This window comes from Anoplopoma fimbria, chromosome 9, assembly GCF_027596085.1.
Source record: "Anoplopoma fimbria isolate UVic2021 breed Golden Eagle Sablefish chromosome 9, Afim_UVic_2022, whole genome shotgun sequence".
NCBI lineage: Eukaryota > Metazoa > Chordata > Actinopteri > Perciformes > Anoplopomatidae > Anoplopoma > Anoplopoma fimbria.
In genome coordinates this window covers 19,983,335-20,003,334 of record NC_072457.1, presented here as the reverse complement: position 1 = coordinate 20,003,334, position 20,000 = coordinate 19,983,335, and the positions used below count along the sequence as shown (strand labels likewise).

Genomic DNA, 20,000 nt, shown 5'->3' with positions numbered 1-20,000 from the left:
TTCAACGGTGCTTTAACCCAAATATTCTGGCACTATGATTTGTTAGATGAAAGCATTTTGCTGATTTACTTCGATTCAAAAGTATGCTGTTGCACTCATTGCAAATCCCTCAGAATAGGACAGTGAGATGTGTGTGTGTGTGATGGCGTGGCATCACCCTACCATATATGGTGGTTTTGTGCAGGGCGTAGGTATAGACCTTGTCGTCATCATAAGCTACAAACACTCCTCGGTCAGCATGCCAGTTGTCCCACAGCACCCCTGTGATGGTGGGTGAGAAGTTGGGGAGCTCAAAGCACGTGTCTGTTGCCTGGATTGGACACGCACACGCACACACACACACACACACACACACACACACACACACACACACACACACACACACACACACACACACACACACACACACACACACACACACACACACACACACACACACACACACACACACACACACACACACAGAGTTAGACTTGTTAATCCAAATCTGTTAATTAAATTAATACACTTTGTAATCAAATAAACTTATTTATTCATCATTGTCAATTACTTGTTTTACTTTATTATCAGTATTACTTTATCTTACCTCCAAGAAATATTAATGCATCTTGTCTTACCATGATATTTAATTACTGGATATTTGATAACCTAGTTTCAACAGAGTGCAAAGCACCTCAGCGTACACTGCGTGTGTGTGCACTGTATGTTGATTTGTATGCATGCATAGCTGTGTGAAGTAACCACATGTACTGACATTTGCAGGGGAGAGCAGGAAGCCACCGTTCTTGTCGTCGATGAAAACCAGCCGTGTGCCATTCAGGTCTGGGAACACTTTCCTCACACCGACCGAGTGGCTGTAGCTACTCACAGTCTCCCAGTCCTCCACCAAGACGCACACCACATTACCTGACTGAGAAACAGGAGAAAAGGAAGATAACATCCATTAGAAAAAGAGAGGCAGGGATAAATGGAGGGGGAAAAAATGAAAAGAGAATGAACTGAGTAGGGCTTCCATTCATTACTTGATGAGCAGCTTCATTAAGCTTTATATTGTGTGCCGCTGCTTTTTCCTGCTAAAAAAATGTGATGGTCTGACTGAGGCCAGGATGTGCTGTGCCTTACATCAGTGCCGTAGTAGAGTAAGTCAGCGGTGAGGGCGTGGCAAAGGATCCGACCTTTCCTCTCATCGTCTGGAAACAACTTCATCTGCTTCTTCTCCTCCTGGTCTTTGCCTTCGATCTACACATATATACACACACAGACCGTAAATAATGAAGCCTGTTGAATAATCAATCAATAAAAAAGAGAAACAAAGTACAGACTCACCATGTGCAGCTGCACTTTTCCCTCAAACAGCGCTGCTGCGTAGTCTGCGTTAAGGCACATGCTGGCTATCGTCCCCAAATACTCAATGTCTTTCAGCTTATTAAAACCTGAGTGACACACAAAGTGACAGTTTACACGATTAAACAAATATTAACCGACAACATGGGTCATGGTTTTCATGGTTAACACATCACACACACACACCAGGTTCTGGGTCCACCAGGGCGTAGAACCAGGCTCTGTTGTTCATTCCCACAGCCACGTGGTACGGTCCCATCGCAATGAAAGTAGGCTCTACTTCCACCTGTATGGCCACGGGACTCTCCTGAAAAACACGGCGCATCAAAGAGGGATTGAGGATGGTTTACCCCCAGCTGTGTAACACTGTTCGCTCAGACTTTCATACTGTATCACTTCTTTTTGGTCGAAACACTATTGTTGATTTGTTTTGGGTAATATGATTATTGTAGCATGAGAACTCCTGGAACTTTACACCTCTTACTTTCTTTATTACTCTGTTTAAAGTGTTGGGCAGTAGCGGCGCAACAAGTAGCGTCGTTGCTAGTTTCACTACATTTCTCTGTAGCCTGGTAGTAGTGTCGCTGTTTGCTGAATCAAATAGCTTTTCAGTTGCTTTGCTCTTTTATAAATCAAGTAGTGAGGTAGTGAAGCTACATTTCACCATCTTCGCATTTTGAAACTCAAGCGCAGCGGAGCTTTCTACCCCAGTCTGGAAAAAAACAGCTGAGGATCAGTACATGGATGTGTATGTGTCGCCCACAGTGTATGTGTATGACAGTGACATCTCATACCAATCCTTGGAATGAGGCCTAATGATGCTGCAGTGAATACAAACACGCAAGCTTGTGTTTAATTGATGGAGAGGCAGCAGAAGGTGAGGACAGAGAATGATTGAGCCTGAGGGAGTCGCAGTGGCTGTAGACCTACACATGCATTAAACATTGTGTATGTTTCTGGCTGTACACTACACTGTGTGCATTATGTGTAAGGTAAGATACGATATACCTCGTTGTACCCAAGGGAGAACTTTTGCTCGGGCAATAGTGCTGCACACAGCTGCAACCGGCTTCAAACAATACATAGTCAACATACATTACAGTTATACACCTATAAATACATAGGCTTTTTAAAACGTGAGAGAATCGTAGAAGTCATAGAGACAGAATACATAAAACAAAAATACAACAGAACCTCCTTCCTGTGAACTCCAAAAACAGGGATTGACCGGATTGCTTATGAGTAGTGTTATAGACGCTGAGAGGAAATAAAGCTTTAAGTGGTTGCTTTCACATTTACTACCTCTCTGAGTGTGCATTGGTAGTTGGGTATAAAATATACATTCTAGTTTATATTATATCACTAATTAAATTCACACTCACATCCACACCTACAATTTAGAGTCTTCAATGCACCTAAGCTGCATGTCTTTGGACTGTGGGAGGAAGCCGGAGAACCCGGAGAGAACCCACGCTGACACGGGGAGAACATGCAAACTCCTCACAGAAGATTGTCCAGCCCGGGAATTGAACCCAGGCCCCTCTTGCTGTGAGGCAACAGTGCTAACCACTACACCACCGTGCAGCCCCATACATATACATGTTACTGTATAATATATATTTATATATTAATGGCACTGACTCGAATTACTTTGATGTAGTTTTCACCCTTTCTCACGCTGTGCCCCTGGAGATCTTAACAGTTTTTGCTTATGTACCGTGAATTCTGAGTAGAAATATATATATTGGGTATTCACTAGATTCCAAGATACAGTGCTTCCCATTTCTGCCAACATTGATTTTATGGCCTTGAATGTTTTTGCAAAACACTCCTCACTGCTGCTGTCAGGCTGCACAACCAGCTCTGTCTGCCATCCCAGTAGACCACAAAACACTAAAAAATCAGTGCAATATAAATACACTGTGCAATACTATAATTATTATGTCTGTATCTATAACATGTTTAGTTATTGTGGATTTTTTTACTTTTTACTTATTTAATATTCTTTCCTGTTTTATTACTTTTATTACTTATTTATAATACTTGTTTTTTTTACTATGTCTCTTGTTTGCACTATCTCTATGCTGCTGTAATCCTGTAAATGTCCCCACTGCGGGACTAATAAAGGATTATCTTATTTTATCTGTAGATAAAATGGTAAATACATTTTGAGAATGCTCTTTGTGAATTCTTTCTTATTATGTTGCTGTATTCATTAAATCCCTCTCTAAGAATATCTAGTGTGGGTACTACAGTGTGGGAGTGTGTGTGCGTGCATTTGTGCGTGTATGCATGGCCTCACCCCCTCCACCTGGTTGGACACTGTGACCTCCAGCAGGGAGGTGAGGTAGGCCAGCCGGGTGCCAAAGCTGCCACCCAGGATGGGCAGCTTGGTCAAGAAGACATGGAGCGTCCCTTTCTGTGTGGAGACAGCCAACAGCTGGCCGTCGTCTGTCCAGTTCAGCTGGTCCAGACCTGGAGGAGGAGAGGGAGAGGATGATGAAGGAGAAGTGGGTGGTGCTCTGACAGTATGGCTGAAAAGAAAACTGTCTCACCTTTAGTCTCATCATCCAGCTGAACTACATTGCTGATATCTTTGATCTCGGACAACTCGTGGATCTTTATGCTGCAACAAGAAACACAGGACTTAAGTTTTTTCACAATAAATTAAAAGGATTGGTGGTTCAGTTTCTTTTCAAAGCCTGTGTGTACCTGTTGTCCCCGCAGGAGGCAGCCTTGCTTATTGCTGGCGAGATGGCCACACTGTTAAGGCTATGGTTATGGTTATGAGCCTGATAGAGCTCCTGCCCAATCTCCCTGATGTGAGTGGAAATAACCACAAAGTACCCAAGGGAGAAGCCGATCAGTATATATCCATCCCCGTACCTTGAAGAGACACGCAGAGGAAGAGAACGAACCTTAGTGAAAAGATCTCACTGCCATGTGACTCGTTATTGTGTGATCATGTGCAGTACCAGCGATAGGACACAATGTGCCCATAGTGGCGTTGGAAGGTCAACTCTATCCGGTTTTCAGGGTCGTTGATATTGAAGAGCATCAGGATCTTCTTGTCCACAGACAAGCTCACCTGAAGGGTTAATAAATGCAGAACGGTAAACATATGCCATGAAGTCAAGTTCAGACATTTTCATCATTTATATCAACTTTAAATTTGCATAAACTTTGGACAGTTCTACACAATAAAAGTATTCAGACAATGGTGAACAGTGTGGCCCGGTACGACAAAAGTAAGCATTTGACACTTTACAACTCAAGACAATAAAAAAAAAATACAAACGTACAGTGTTCTCTCCTTGTCCAGATCTTTCATCTGTCTTCATCACTGAAAAGTTAATCTCAGCCGGCTCACCGCGAAGCGTTGTCTGGAAAAAGAACAGAACGATAAACTACATCCTTTGTTCTATTCTTTCTTTTTGTCTTTTTCCTCTTCCTCCACTTAGTGATATAGTAGCGTTCTGTCATTTTTCAAAAATAACTCAGCTTAAATTTGTTTACCTTTTACTTCTTTACCACAAACAGTATGACAACTGCATGATTACTTTTCTTTTCTTTTTCTTTACTATTTGTTGCTCATTATATGAGTAACCTAAAAACCTGAGCATAAGTGGGTGCTGTACTTATTTCAATCCACCCAGATGAAACCAACAGTGAAATGGTCATAACAGATGTTAAAGCTGTGCTGCATATTTATGCGCTCATGCCTATGTGTGGCTACCTGTCTGACGGTGTCCCCCTCATGATTGCTGATGCTGAGCGTGTTGTCTTCACTTCCCAGAGCCAGAAGATTCTGAACACTCCAGCACCCACAAGTGATCTTCTTGGTGTGTTTACCTGTGTGGTGTGAGAGAGATGGACAGACAATCAATATAACAGAAGTGACTTCCATAAACAACTGTCTGTGCAGTTGTGATGTGTGTATATTACCTAGTACAGGTATCTTGCGTGAGGTCTGCTGATTGTATATCAACAGATTTCCTTTGACTGTCCCAACTGCTAACAACGGGCCCGTCTTTGACCATAAAATGAAGGACATCTGATCTCTGATGAAACAAGATCAGATTATTAGGAGTGATTAACAATAGTTTCATCTTTCATTATGGTCTGGAATTATGAATACGCTAAAACTGGCATTGGATTCAAAGAGAATTAAGGCAAAGCTAACTTCTCCCTCTTTGGTAACGCGACGCATGCTTTTCATACCTCATGCCGCTTTCTATCTGGGATGTTTTATTGACACTGGCATCCCAGAGGTAGATGGAGCTAGATTTTGCCGCTATCACTGCCAAAATGTCCCCATCTTTATCCCAGTCCATCCCAACACAGCGCCTAAGGGCAGTGGGAATAAGAGGAGGAAGTGAAAAGGGAACTTACTGTAAAATACTTTTAAACAGACAAAATTAGAGCCAAAAATGGTGTTCTCCCACTTACCCAGGAAGGGTGAGTTCAGACCACTTGTGTCCATGTCGATCAAATATTTTCACTGAGTTGTCCTGTCTGTATGATTAGAAATAGAATGCACATTTAAGATACCGTGCTGTTGTAAATCTTGTATGAAGAGAAGACGATAAATACAAAGTTTTCTTTGGTTTTTACTCACCCTGCAACAGCGATATAGTTACCATGGGTTTTCTGCCACATATACAGGAGGCTGGAACCATCCCAGGCTTTGTCGGTGAGGATGAAAACACTCTGTGGACACAAAGATTAGCTTTCATAGAAATACTTGAAATTAAAGCAAAAGCAATAACAGCTTCCACTCATCCTAACCAAGAGATTACTTCATGTCAGAGTGGAGCTGACAGGTTTGGGTCAGCAGGTGACAGCAGCTGTTTATCATCTTTTGGGGCTTTTGACAAGTCTATGAGAATGACTCCAGTGACGTCACTGCATTGCAGACTGGGTGCATGGAGACATTTACCCTCTTCTTCAGCAAAGATCTGGAGAAAGATGATATTCTTCACTTTGATCAAAACCTAAGCTAACAACTTAGCCAACGTTGCCCAACACAACAACATGACATTAGCTTGTTTCCAGGAGCTGCACCGTTAGCAAGTACTGTAGTTAGCTCTGTTAGCATTAGCTAGTCCGTTCATGTGGTATAACTCAGCACTGAAACCTTCACACCGGAAGTAGTGGTGAAGTTTATAACGTGTTTTATTCTACCAACCTTCATCTTGGTGGCTTTTAATCATTTGAGCTTTAAAACCACATCTTTCGGTTCAAAACGTCTCCGACACAGCTCTGGTGTGTGTCTGTCCCACAGAGCTTCACTGTGAGGCGTCTGCAGGAGCGATGTCATAGCAACAGCATCAGCCAATGAGAAGTCTAGCATTTGGTCCCGTGCTCTTAAAGGGACCGTTCACCCCAAAATCAATACTGCAGTGCTATTTATCAAGCAAGATTGTTTTGGTGTGAGTGGCCTAGTTTTGGAGATATCATTCAGTTGTCTGCCTTCTCACCAATACAATGAATAATAAAATATTTTACAATAAATATTTTTTATATTGTTCCAAGGGCAAAGGTCTGCTGTGAAAAAGGCCTTGGATTATAAATTATACATTCTTAAACAAAGTATCCATTCACAGTAAAAAAAAAAGGTGTGAATTTGACATTTACAAGGACTGAATCCTTCCACCTGAAATAAAAGCATTAAACAGATTGTGAAGCTGAAACAACAGATGATGATTTAAAGTCTCTCTGCATACCTTCCCTCTTTATTAAAGTTATCAAACAACCGGATATACATTGAGCCTTGAGGTGTTGTACTGGGTGCATAATCTCTGGCTGTGCGACCAGCTGTGTTTGCTGTGGAGATGTATTATATATATATTATATATTGTCAAAAAATGCCAGACAAGATTCTGAACAGTAAACAACTTCAATAAATTTAAAAGAGCAAATCGTTAATACAGTAGTAATATTAACAATACAGACATTCTTTTAGATGTTTAATTGAGTTCAACATGGCAAATATTGGAACTATTTTCTTTTTTCAAAGGCACTTCATTTGCAGAGCTGGTCAGCTCACTGAATTTATGATCCCATCTGGTGCATTGGTGCAAATGCAGCATGTAAACATCCAGCAAGACTGGAGCTATGGATAAAAAGTAAATCTGTGGATGCCTCCAGTGGCTGTTTCTCATGGCCAGTGGTGAAAATGTTTTGGAAACTCAGCTTCTAGCTGCTATATTACTTTCAATCCATATTCAAGTGCTCTTCCTTGGTGTACGTCTAGATAAAGTAAGCATATGTTGCCTGTTTGAGTCTTTTTTGGTAGCTGTAGGAGGCCTGCTAAAGTGAAACAAAGCCCCAAACAAAGCGATCTGCCCGTATGGTAAATTCCAGCTGGTAGTTTTTTTGCACCAATTAAAAGCGATCTGCTTTTAAATGTATGGTAAATTCCTGCTTTATAGTTTCACATTCACATAATTCGCTCTATCTTCACTCATCTTTCACTGGTAACAGACAAAGCTAATATAAGTTTAATTCTGTATACGTGTTGAATGAAAACTGCAGTGATCATTTCGACTCAGTTAAAAGCTTAACGTAATTGTTTTCGTGATGCAAAAGATACCAGAGAAATACAGAAATGTTGCATTGCTGTTGTTTCCTTAAATTAAGTGCTAAATTTAATCTTCTTATGAAATCTATACCCATAAATCCACCACAGTTTTAAGGTGACATACATCTCAGAAATTGCAAGTTGATAATATACTTAAGGGATACTGCCCTTTAAAATAGTTTTTTTGTATATATATATATTATGCTTTCTTATAATCTAATAACTATCTGGAATGCATACTTCACTCATCAATGTAAACAGGTTTCAATGGTGGCCAGAACACTGAACATTGTGAGAAAATAAATAAAAAGTACATTTACTCAAGTACTGTACATAAGTACAATTTTGAGGTACTTTCCATTTTACATTACTTTGTGCTTCTTCTAAATATTGAACTTTTTTACTTCACTACATTTATTTTGACAGTGTCAGATATTAACATAAATTATGATCAACAAATACAGTGTGATGTGATATAATCAATTAAAGTACCCAGCAGTTTATTAAGTAATTATACTTAGCGACACCTTTACCTGCTACAAAATTAAAGTGATGCTACACATAAATGCATCAATTATTATAATAAAAAAATATAATCTATGTCATTCTGAAACAGGCCATTCTGCATAATAAATACTTTGACTTTGTTACTTTAAGTATATTTTGATGCTAATGCTTTTTTACTTTTACTGAGGTAAAGTTTTGAATGCAAGATCTGAGTACTTCTTCCACCTCTGCTGAACATACATGGTACACAGAAAATGAAAACATGATGTTACGCCTCATAAATATCACAGCAGTTTTACCGTCAGTAAATCCTGTGATCCTTATACTGTGTGCTTCCTCCCGGATCCAGTAGACGGCAACCTTGCATCATTTTTATGACTTCATAATTCCGCTATCCATGTTTTCCTAACATCTGCTCAGTCACATCTGATCTTTTCTGTTGTCTTGTATCAATCAGTGTTTCTCTTTTAAAGAGAGGATACACCCTCTTCAGCTTCTCCTACTCTATACTGAACAGGCTCACTGTACTATCCTTCTGTTCATCTGAAATACATCAAGGTCAGCTGCTCCTTCTCTTATGCTATTTCATTATTGATGAAAGGCAGAGGAAACCACTCTGGTGACACAGCAGCTTCTGTACTTTTCCATATGTTGATGGAAGGGTGACAGCGTACTGCTGCTGTACAAACCTGGGAGCTGGAATTAAATGCCAGCTGTGTGACACAAATATTCCTGTGTGCTCTGGCACGCCAAAGCGAAAAAGCACCCTGCTGACTCAGATCTCATTAAGATGCACTGGAGGGAGCAGCTGTATGATTTCCAAGCAAAATGGTAAAATTAGAGCAGAGAGATGAAAAAAAAAAAAAGATGAAAAATGAATGTTCGGAAATGTTTTTTGCCAGACAATAAAACCCAAGTGAGTAGAGAAGCTCATTCTTTTGCAATCTACAGTACATTCTTTGAATTAAAGTGTAAAATTAAATCATTTTTTAAACACTTTCTTAATTAGATTTTGACATAACTACATAACTAATTAGTATACACATACTCAAGACAAAGCGGAAAATAGAATAAGAATCCACAAAAAATATAAAACCAGAAGTAAGATAAACAAATATTATTAATAAAATAATAAGAAAAATATATTAAAATATATAAAAGAAAATGCCCAATCTCACACCACCATTCAATAGGCATAAAGATGTTAAATTAATTTGTTTTACTATAGGCAAACAAACTCAATCAGTTGAGGTCAACACAAAACAAGGTCAAAGCAAGAAGAGGTTATTGTTTAGCTGTGAGGGAGCCCCGTAGGGATTACACAGGTATAGTAAAGGTCATAATCCTCCTGGAGAGTTTTACAGGACATCTGTATATCCTGGAGGACGAGATTCTTTAGATCATGGCAGTAGTGCAGAACATAACAACTCCTCTAAGATTCTGATATGGGCTGGTAAATTTCTGTGGGACTGCTGACTATCCCTCTAGGACAATTTTATTTTGTAGGATACATTGAATCAGCAGAATCAAAATTTTCATGCTAAACTCATTTAACAAGAATTTACCACTTCTGTAGTTTGGTGACCTTTGCGAAGTTTTACTGTTCCTGGTTTTGACTCATTTCTACTGCACAAATTAGACAGACATTTCAGGCATTTGTTGATAAACAAATCCCTTAAAATTATTCTTTAATACTATATAGCAATGCTAAATCAGTGAAACTGTACAGTAACCCATCATAAGACTGAAGAACCAGAAAACAGAGAAGAATGGGGGCGATTTGAGCCCTACTTTGTGCCCCGAACCTCAAACAGACTACAGCAAAAGTACCCTCTTGGATGCTCCATGGTCAATAAGAAAAGATAAAGTGACCTCTAGAATGTCCTACCAGTAGAGAAAACGTAATGAACTGCCTCTAAGGTGTTCTACCAGTGGAGAAAACACAAAGCAGCACCCTCTAAGATGGCCTTAAAATTGTAAAAAACTGATGCCATATAGTCTGCCCCACTTGCTAGAAAACTTTCTTCATGCTGGTGCGCCACCGCTTCCAGCTGGTGCCCTTTTGATATTTTTAGCCCCTGCCACCCAGTCCGCCCACTGGTATCGCATTTGTAACCAGTTTTTGTTTTTTTGTTCAAGCTCTTCATTGAAGCTAAATGATGCTTATTCTGAAGGGACATATCAAAACATAAGACTCTGTGTTTCTTGAGGCTGTAGCATTCACAAAATGGAAACATTCTGTTCATCATTTTATACACATGACTCGCTGAGGCGCCAGTGAGGTAATTAAGCTGCCTGGTAAATGCAGATGTGTACACCTGGGTACAGCACTGACAGATGTGCAGCTGCATGTCGGAACTGTTTGCAGGTTAACTCAACATTTGAATGTGGAACATGCGGAGTCAGACAGTGGCACTTCCTGTCTCCTTCTCGTTCCTGTCAGGTATAATGGACTCAGGTGCTCTTAAGGCAGCAAGACAAGGTCACAAGCGTCATTTATCAGCATCACCGGTCAAGATTAAAAGCTTCCATTGCAATAAATAACAGAGTGAATCAGTTTGCTACTGGCTGCCGTCCCGGGGTTAAAGTATCTGTAAAATGTGAGCATTCCTCTTCGTCATACATTCAACCTGCCGTCACGTCTCTGGTTCAGGCTGCAGCATTAAAGATAGAGCACCCACACTTAAGAGTAATGAGGATTCATACCAACCTGTACGGCCAGAAAATTAAATAAGTGCAAAAAAGCCTGCTTTAAAACCACAGAAACCTCTGAACTGCTCGGGCCATCGCTAGTGCTGCACTGATTGACGTTGTTAGAGGTTAAGAGCCACATATAAAGATACAACTTAACAACATAATGGCATTTACATTGCTTTTGTGTCGAATGGAAATTACAAAAACGTCAGCACCATAAACATGATTTAGCTGTTACTGTGAAACTCTTGTACATTAGTATTTTACAAAGGGGAAACACACAAACAGAAACAAGTGTTAAATCACATCTTGACTTTAATGTATAAAAGACCAATAACAGCATATTATAGCAGCATATATTGTACATACATAATTTATATTGTAAAAGAGAGGGTGTAATATTTTGATACAAAAAGAGGAGATGAGCAGCTGTACCATTTCTCACCAGCCGCCATTTTATTATACCTTTACATCTCAAGTCATGGCACAAAAAGAAAATGCACAATAACATGGTCGATTTAGTGGGCACTGTATAATATACAGCATAATGCAATAGGACTACATACATATATATTTATTTATGTACATAATATACACAAAATATATAGTTTGATTTGGAATGTCTGTCTTCGTTTTTAACCTCTGACTGAAATCAAGCTCTCTGACTGCGTTTACACAGTGGAGGTGACATACTTCTCCTGCTCCGATCTAAAGAGAATTACTCTTCTAAATAAACAGCGGGCTGCTTTGAAGGGGGGAGAAAATAGAATAATGCAGCAGTGCATTAGGCTTAAATCAACATCAGTTCAGCTGTGGGGAATCGCTGGCCCTGCCCCGTCTCTGCTTTTTAGATGTCATGCCGGCAAATCTGGGAGGCTTTTCAATCCTCACTGGCTCCTGGGGCACTTGGCTTTCAGCTGTGTGGTTAAGTGTGTGTGTGTGTGTGTGTGTGTGTGTGTGTTTTGAGTGTGCGTGCGTGTGTGTCTGTGATATGACTGTGTGTGTATGTGAAGTGCATCCTGGGGGCTACATTAGCTCTAGATCTGTCAGTTCAGACAGGATGCCTGCTTTGCCTCTCACTGTCAGGAGTTTGCTTCCTGTACTCTAAACACACACACACACACACACACACACACACACACACACACACACACACACACACACACACACACACACACACACACACACACACACACACACACACACACACACACACACACACACACACACACACACACTACAGAAGCCACACAACAATTAAGAATACAGCATAGAATGATTGTGGCGTGCGTCAGTATTGAACCTGCAGTCAGCGTCCTTGTGTTATTGAGGTCTGTTGACATGTAAGTTCACTCAAACAAGCCAATAAATATGAACACATGAGTTTGTTTCACAGGAAACATTTTACAATCATGTCTCATATTTCTTTCTGCAGCAGCATCAAATCTAATAACGCTTTGAAGTCCACATCAAACAAAGCGACGGCACTGGCTGAATCAACGTTATTAAATTCATGGTCTCATTATATGGTCTGTTGTTCATTTTGTCTGGGTATCCAATTCTGCTCTAAAACGTAGTGGTGCGTGTATTTGTGTGTGTGTGTGTGTGTGTGTGTGTGTGTGTGTGTGTGTGTGTGTGTGTGTGTGTGTGTGTGTGTGTGTGAATGGGAAAATGGGGATGAAAAGAAAGCAGCAGGGAATTGAAAATGTTGAGAGGGGAAGGGGGAAGATTCTCATTTGAGATAAAAATATACTCATTGCAATCTCTGTACACGTGTACACACACACACACACACACACACACACACACACACACACACACACACACACACACACACACACACACACAGAGAAAGCAGCAGAGAAATAGGAGGTAGGACAGAAATGCTTAACTGACCACCGTATGAAACCAAGCCTGTAAATAGACGACCCTGTGAGCTATGAGGAATTTAAAACAATTATTATTTCATGATTATTACTCATGTTATAAACCTGATAGCAGTGCTTAATGGATCACAATTATGTGAACAATGGCAGAATGACTAAGTACAAAAAACAAAGGCAAAAGCCAAAAGTATGATCATTCGCCAGTGCAGCTTGTATAAAAAGCTACAACAAATTGCACATCACAGTATACTGTATGCTTCAGATGTGAGCTGATGCAACATAGGAGACATACACACAGAAATATTAGATAAAAGCGTGACGATATGTTTTTGACTGATATGAATAAAGAGCTTCACAGTTTCGTAGAGTGTGGCTGTTCATAAGGTTGTGCTGATTATGTCAAAAGTCTTTTTTTCATCTGTCAGCGAGGAAGGAAAAAAAAAGAGAGCAACTTGCCAACTGCGGCATGAAATAATAGGGAATATATTAAAATAGCAACAATGCACGCTATCAGACATTGTTAGGAGAACCGAGAGCGTAAAATGATGAGGCACATCAACAGTCTTGACAATCTCACTACGTCTCTCTCACCTTCCTGTCAGCGGAAATAGAAGCTGAAAGCAACCATGTAGGTGTGTGTGTGTGTGTGTGTGTGTGTGTGTGTGTGTGTGTGTGTGTGTGTGTGTGTGTGTGTGTGTGTGTGTGTGTGTGTGTGTGTGTGTCCCATCTTGTCTACAGGAACAAAATAATAGGCAAGATAAAAAGAAAAGAAACTGCGAGACAGGTGTTCCGTCATGCTCGAATAAACACTGCAGATTCTTCCTCATCATGGGTGGCGGTGGCGGTTCACTTCTGTGGCAGAGGTTATCAGGATGTTCAAATACGAAGACTTCATCAGAAACCTGACACACAATTTTAACCCTATCCTAACAGTAAACATCAAAATAAACGACAGCCGTTAAGGAGAGAGTTGAGTCTGACTTTGCGGAAGCGTTAAACCTGAAGTGCGTTCAATGTCTCTCACTTCCCGGCGTTGGCCGCATGCTGGCGGGCAGATGGGTTTCTCGGTGGGTCTTCAGCGACCACATCAGAGGTAACACGGACGATCGGAGCCACGTCGCTAACGGTCCGCCGTAGGGTGGGTTGGAGTTTGTGTTTTCACAGTCTGACGGCCACCACACATGCTCCAGCCCTGCCCAGACACAGAGGGGCCACCTGGAAGGGAAAGAGAAAGAAGAAACAAGAACAGAGCTGTAATCATGGCCAACTTACTCCAGTCCAAGTCTAGTCAAAGACCAGGTCCAGTCCAGTCCGTGAGAGTCAAGGGCATTTTGAGTCCTGTTCAGGACCGTAATAGACAATATCGTCTTCACAATGCTAATTTAGTGAGGACGAGTTAGAATGGAGAGATATAATCTTTTTCTATAAACAATATCGATCTATATTCCGACATTAACTGGATAGCATACCTCGTTAGTAGAACAAACCTTAGAGCAAACCTTATGGTAAAAAGGTATTCTTTTGATTTTTTTAAAAATATCAGCATTTTTCTCGCACCAGCTCTCAATGAGGCCAGAACCAAGAAAGGCTCGAGCTTTCAAGTCTTGTCCAACGTGACCTTGAAAAAAAACAGACTCAATACCGAGACCAGACTCCAGCACAAGAATCAGACGGTTGAGTCACGGCTGAATATTAAAAAGGTGCAGCACTGGGTTTTATGAGAGACATTTGCCTTTTTTTATAGATAAGTTCAAAGATTGCGAGCCCCTATTTGGGGTTGAAAGAAACTCAATATCTTATAATAACAATAGTTAAAATGACCATATGTCCTGTTTAATAGGTTGCTCGCAGTGATGGAGAGAGAATTATCACCCAACCTCTTTCTGGTTTATAGCGGGTTTCAGAATTTACTTTTCCGGCCCACGACTTCACCTTTTTGGTTCACTCCCACAGCTCTCATGGCTTGGTTTTTCAACACCACAGCAGGCAGCTGTTTTCAGTGAAAAAGCTAAAGACTGTGCACTACCTGCTCAGAACCAAACAGCAGTGACTAGCTGTGAACACAGGGGAGCATTTTGTAGAACTTATAATTTCATTCAGTAGATGGACACCAAAAAACAAATGTTGCTCTTTGCCTGATGTTTCAATAGGCAACTGTTTACTTAAAAGTTCACCATATCAAAGGTCATGATATGTCAATGTTTGTTTCCGCTGCCCCCAAGGGGTCTAAAAATCCGTTATTATGGGTTTATATCAAAGACATCAGAAAAACTGCAATTTGAACATCTACATTTCCGTGACCACTGGCAAACCCTAGTGCTGATAAAGATAATGTACACTTCCATAGTTGATTTGGAATCTTTGTCTCTGACCTCATCACCCCCTGCAAGAAAACACAGTTCAGCACAGCAAGGAGCGACCATAATCCTTTGGCTCTAGGTGAGGCTTTGTCTCTTTTTCTGGATGTCTAGCCCTGTTAGTTTTTGTAGCCACTGCTTCTACACCGATAGTCAGAGCTGTCTGTCAGACACCTAATTTGAAAAACACAAACTTCTTCTTCTGTCTTGGAAGTAAAAAGATTGACAGATTTATACTAAAGCAAGCAGAAGGAAGAGGTGCTGCTAACACGGGACAGACAACCCATCTGCTTTGTGTTTGTCTCAGTTTCTGACAATGAACAGAGGGCACATTTAACGGTCTCAACATGTCTCCTCACATCTCCGTCTGTCCCCATCCCTCTGTCAGTTTGAACGTTCTCCATATTCTGTATCCCCCCCTCCCCCCTCTTGTTCTCAGCATGGTGCGTGTCTCCAAAATAGCAGATTTCCTGCGACTTTGGTTTGAAATCCTCCGAGGCTATGCAGGAGATGAGGTTTAAATTGAAGTGTTTTAGACTTGAGCTGAGTGAAATTGTTCAACATTGAAAAAAATCTTTCCCCTACAGCAGCGGCGGCAAGGACAATATTAGCATGAGGAAAACATGCATTTACATAACGAAGAAAAAACGCCAAGACACATGGGAGAGGACCTCGAGGAAGGTCAAACTGTGACTGTGTATGTTGATTTAACAACTTTATTGGTACACATCATGATTTATTACTTGTTTTTACTGAACTGCAGTTAATGTGACTATGTACATACGAGCAAGTGGATGCATATAAATCTGCTGCGTATGTGTTTGCTACACGAGAATAGAGCTCATTAAATTGTACAGACTCTTTCCTTCCAAACATATAAACTGCATTTATGTGTGTGTGTGTGTGTGTTGCATTTGTGTGTGTACCTGTGTCCACTCGTTTGTCTGTGGGTCGTAGGCTTCTACCGTATTGAGATACACCTGCCCGTCATAACCGCCTACGGCGTAGAGACGGTCGCCAAGGAGACAAACACCAACGGCATCTCTGCTGATGCTCATGGGGGCAACTGCCGTCCACACATCTGTCTGAGGGTCATACCTGTGAAAAGATGCCCCACACACACACACACACACACACACACACACACACACACACACACACACACACACACACACACACACACACACACACACACACACACACACACACACACACACACACACACACACACACACACACACAACACACAATGTGAGAAATTTTGGGAAATACACTAAATTGACTCCTTTCCAAGAGTAAGATGAGAAGACTGATGTCAGTCTCATGTCTGTGCACAACTAGCCTGGCTTTACTACCAGCACCACTAAAGCTCATTAGGTTACATGTTGTGTCTCATTTGTCTAATCCATACACAAACAGTTATGTGCTGTAGCTAGCTTGGTTATTTCCTGGAGTCTTGTCATCACTTCGGGTTCTCTAGGCATGGCGTCGCCGTCGTGCTTGTACAGAGAGTTCTATTAAAATCAGTGCTCATTGAAAAACACATTGTGGTTTGTGTACCACTTAAACCACAACGTGTTACTTAGTGCCGATTAGAGCTGTTAGCAAGTGTCATTTTGACACCATGTTCGCTGCTTCCTGCTTTCAATTTTTACACTATGCTAAGCTAATTACGTTCTGACTCCAGCTCGACACTTCACACACTGACAGAGTGGTAGCAATCTTTTCATGTAACTCTTGGCAAGAAAGCAATGATCCAAATCAGTGTATTTGTCATTGAACAATTCCTTTAAAACCACAGATTCTAAGAACAAAAACTCACGATTTCAAAGACACTATAATATAAGTAATCAAAGTTTATATATAGTGAGCCAACACCTAAAAGAGAGGGCAAATACTATACTGTATATAGTATACGACGATAGAATTGACTCGAATAGGTTGGCCTATTGTCACCGATATCAGTGCATCGCTATCATATAAAACACAAATTACAGGAAAAAAGTCGGCAAAAATATGTATTCAAAATAACTCATCTCAGTAAATTGTGAACTGAGAATGTTACATCAATGTTACACAAAAACACGTGTTTTTGTGCATGACACGAAAATAAAAAATATCTATCTATCTATCTATCTATCTATCTATCTATCTATCTATCTATCTATCTATCTATCTATCTATCTATCTATCTATCTATCTATCGAGTACATGTAGACTCACCTCTCCACACAGTCACTTAGCCGAGATGCAAGGGATGAGGCCGGAGCATCATGACCTCCGATGGCGTACAGGAAGCCATGCCATGTGGCCACGCCCACACCTCCACGCCTTTTAGCCATGGGAGCACAACCGCTCCACCTGTAGACGGATGATTGTACACATCAGAAAGGGAAAAAAGCAAAGAGTTTCACCCTTTCTCCAACACTGAGGGAAGCCTGACAAATGTGCCAACCTAAACCTTCCAAAACATTCTCCGCTTTAAAAAAATACATTATTTTCAGGGGACCAATAAGAACCTCGTCTCAGCCCTTCCAGTGAAGAACCATAATAAAGGTACTTGATAAACAGAAGCTGTTTGAGTGTGCTCTATTATAACATCCTGAGAGGGTTAGCTGCCTCCTTTGATCTGTGGGTAAATAACCTTAGAAGCACCACAGCAGACGGAACATAAAGCAGGAAGCACATTTAATTCCCCCACAAATGAAGTCCCTCGTCTCTGACCTGTTGGTGTGGGGGTCGAAACGCTCCACTGAACGCAGGCAGGAGGAGCCGTCACGACCTCCTACTGCATACAGCCTGAGGGAGACAGAACATGGCGATGAGCCTCTGGACACACACACACAGACACAAAAAACACCTGCCACACAAAACGTTTAGTGAAACTGAAACAGATGGTGCAAGGGTGTATTTATGCGTGTGCGGTTTTACAGGATTTCTGGGACATACTGAGGTGTGCAAAATCAATCAGCCAGAACTCTTGGGGGCATCACAACCCAGAGGAGTCACTCTGTGTGTGCATGTGTTTGTGTGTGCGTGCACATCCATGGATGTGGAGTTGGGAGGGCGAGGAAAGACGTGCATCCGAACCAGCCAAGCAAGTAATGAGCTCCATCAGGCCTGGAGAGCCTGGAGAATACACATACATGCACTCAGAAACGCAGGCAGCCTTGCTTGCACACACACACACTCACACACACACTCACACACACTCACTAACACACACACACACACTCACTACTGCCAGGCATGCTTAGCACAAATCAGTTGTTTCTGTATTAATTAGCATCTAAAAAGCCTTTCTCTGTAGCGTCACTATGAGGCACTAAATAATCAAAACAACGATGCAATATTCATCGCAATTAGAACTCACAGTCGGCTGCAGGAGAACTCCGGGACAAGTGAGGAGATTAGAGTCCCAAACTTCCCTAATCCCACCGTTGACATGTGCATTTGTGCATTTGTGCATGTGTGTGTGGGCTGTGGGACTGTGAGTGCTGTCACTTTTCCATTACTGTTTGATGCTGCAGTGCGTCGCGCAGTAAACGGAGCAGCGGTAACAGTGATACAGCCTTAGCTCTGTTGCCTTCAAACAAGCGGGGAGTGTGGAGCTCTGAGAATGTTCTCACACAACAAAGTCATGTTTTTTTTTCTCCTTCAAAAGGTCACTGCTCTACTAACCACAAGCACTGGATTTTGCTTTTTAATTGACTATTTCTATGCCACACAGTGGCTTTGTAACATAATGCGTTGGGTTGTGGGTACAGTTGTGCAGTAAAAATGCCATTCTGTCTTTTGATTATGTACAGTGAGGCCATGTTTGTGTCATTTCTGCTAAAAATGTTAACAATCCATCAAATTACATCAATTTGGCTGACTTTTGTCCAAAGCGACTTACAGTGAGAGCATACAGCATCCATACAGACAGGAGCAAGAGGTCAACAAAACAATTATCCCCCCCAAAAAAACACTAACTGAGAGCATGTTCAATGTAACAGTGCCTGTGCTTATATTGAATCCTTTACTTGGATATATGTGGATGTGTAAAGCAATCAATTCCTGCGTGTGTTTACTTACTTTCCATTGAGTACAGCTACTCCCACTGTGCTTCTGGGAGTTGCCATACTTGCGACGAAGCTCCACTGGCGAGCTTGGGGGTCCCACCTGGTAGAAATGAAGTTAGCAACTTCTCAGTCCTTGCACATAATACAACAATCTGACCTCTGAATGTTGAACAAGTGATAAAATATACAGGCAGTTGAGAGACTTTTTTTTTTACATCACTGCATCTTTCAGCAAAAAAATCTGTTTCCTATTCCGGGCCCAAAATGTGGGTAATTTACAAAGCTAGTTATTTTTGTATCAAAATGTACTCAAGAATTCACATAATTAATAAAACGCCAAATTTCTGTGACCAGTTTGGTTTAAATATCACCGCGTCAATCATGACACATCGTCAGGTACAGACTAAGGTGCCTTGCCACTGTAGCTAACGTTCCCTCAGATATAGTGACACTTAATGGATCGGTCTTTGAAATGGAAAAGTGATGGGGGAGTCAAACTGCACCAGTAAAAGTTCCAAAGCGTGTGGTGAGGAAAAATGACTGTGAAAACATTGAATTTTGATAT

At 41.1% G+C, this 20,000-nt stretch overlaps 2 protein-coding genes across 2 annotated transcripts in view; both read right to left on the bottom strand.

Annotated features, from left to right (window-relative positions):
• wdr19 (WD repeat domain 19) overlaps positions 1–6,627 on the bottom strand; it is a 16,003-nt gene extending 9,376 nt beyond the window's left edge. The window contains exons 1-16 of the mRNA XM_054604003.1: positions 6,533–6,627; positions 5,963–6,054; positions 5,794–5,859; positions 5,566–5,691; positions 5,290–5,405; positions 5,081–5,196; positions 4,647–4,727; positions 4,320–4,432; positions 4,057–4,230; positions 3,900–3,970; positions 3,647–3,819; positions 1,531–1,651; positions 1,327–1,433; positions 1,123–1,239; positions 755–910; positions 163–310 (exon numbers count right to left, since the gene is read on the bottom strand). Coding sequence (XP_054459978.1) covers positions 163–310; positions 755–910; positions 1,123–1,239; positions 1,327–1,433; positions 1,531–1,651; positions 3,647–3,819; positions 3,900–3,970; positions 4,057–4,230; positions 4,320–4,432; positions 4,647–4,727; positions 5,081–5,196; positions 5,290–5,405; positions 5,566–5,691; positions 5,794–5,859; positions 5,963–6,054; positions 6,533–6,538 — 1,783 coding nt within the window. The 5' untranslated portion in view covers positions 6,539–6,627. The remainder of the gene's footprint in view (positions 1–162; positions 311–754; positions 911–1,122; positions 1,240–1,326; positions 1,434–1,530; positions 1,652–3,646; positions 3,820–3,899; positions 3,971–4,056; positions 4,231–4,319; positions 4,433–4,646; positions 4,728–5,080; positions 5,197–5,289; positions 5,406–5,565; positions 5,692–5,793; positions 5,860–5,962; positions 6,055–6,532) is intronic.
• Positions 6,628–13,697: 7,070 nt separating this feature from the next.
• klhl5 (kelch-like family member 5) overlaps positions 13,698–20,000 on the bottom strand; it is a 25,790-nt gene continuing 19,487 nt past the window's right edge. The window contains exons 9-13 of the mRNA XM_054603934.1: positions 19,449–19,535; positions 18,096–18,170; positions 17,595–17,732; positions 16,298–16,469; positions 13,698–14,229 (exon numbers count right to left, since the gene is read on the bottom strand). Coding sequence (XP_054459909.1) covers positions 14,173–14,229; positions 16,298–16,469; positions 17,595–17,732; positions 18,096–18,170; positions 19,449–19,535 — 529 coding nt within the window. The 3' untranslated portion in view covers positions 13,698–14,172. The remainder of the gene's footprint in view (positions 14,230–16,297; positions 16,470–17,594; positions 17,733–18,095; positions 18,171–19,448; positions 19,536–20,000) is intronic.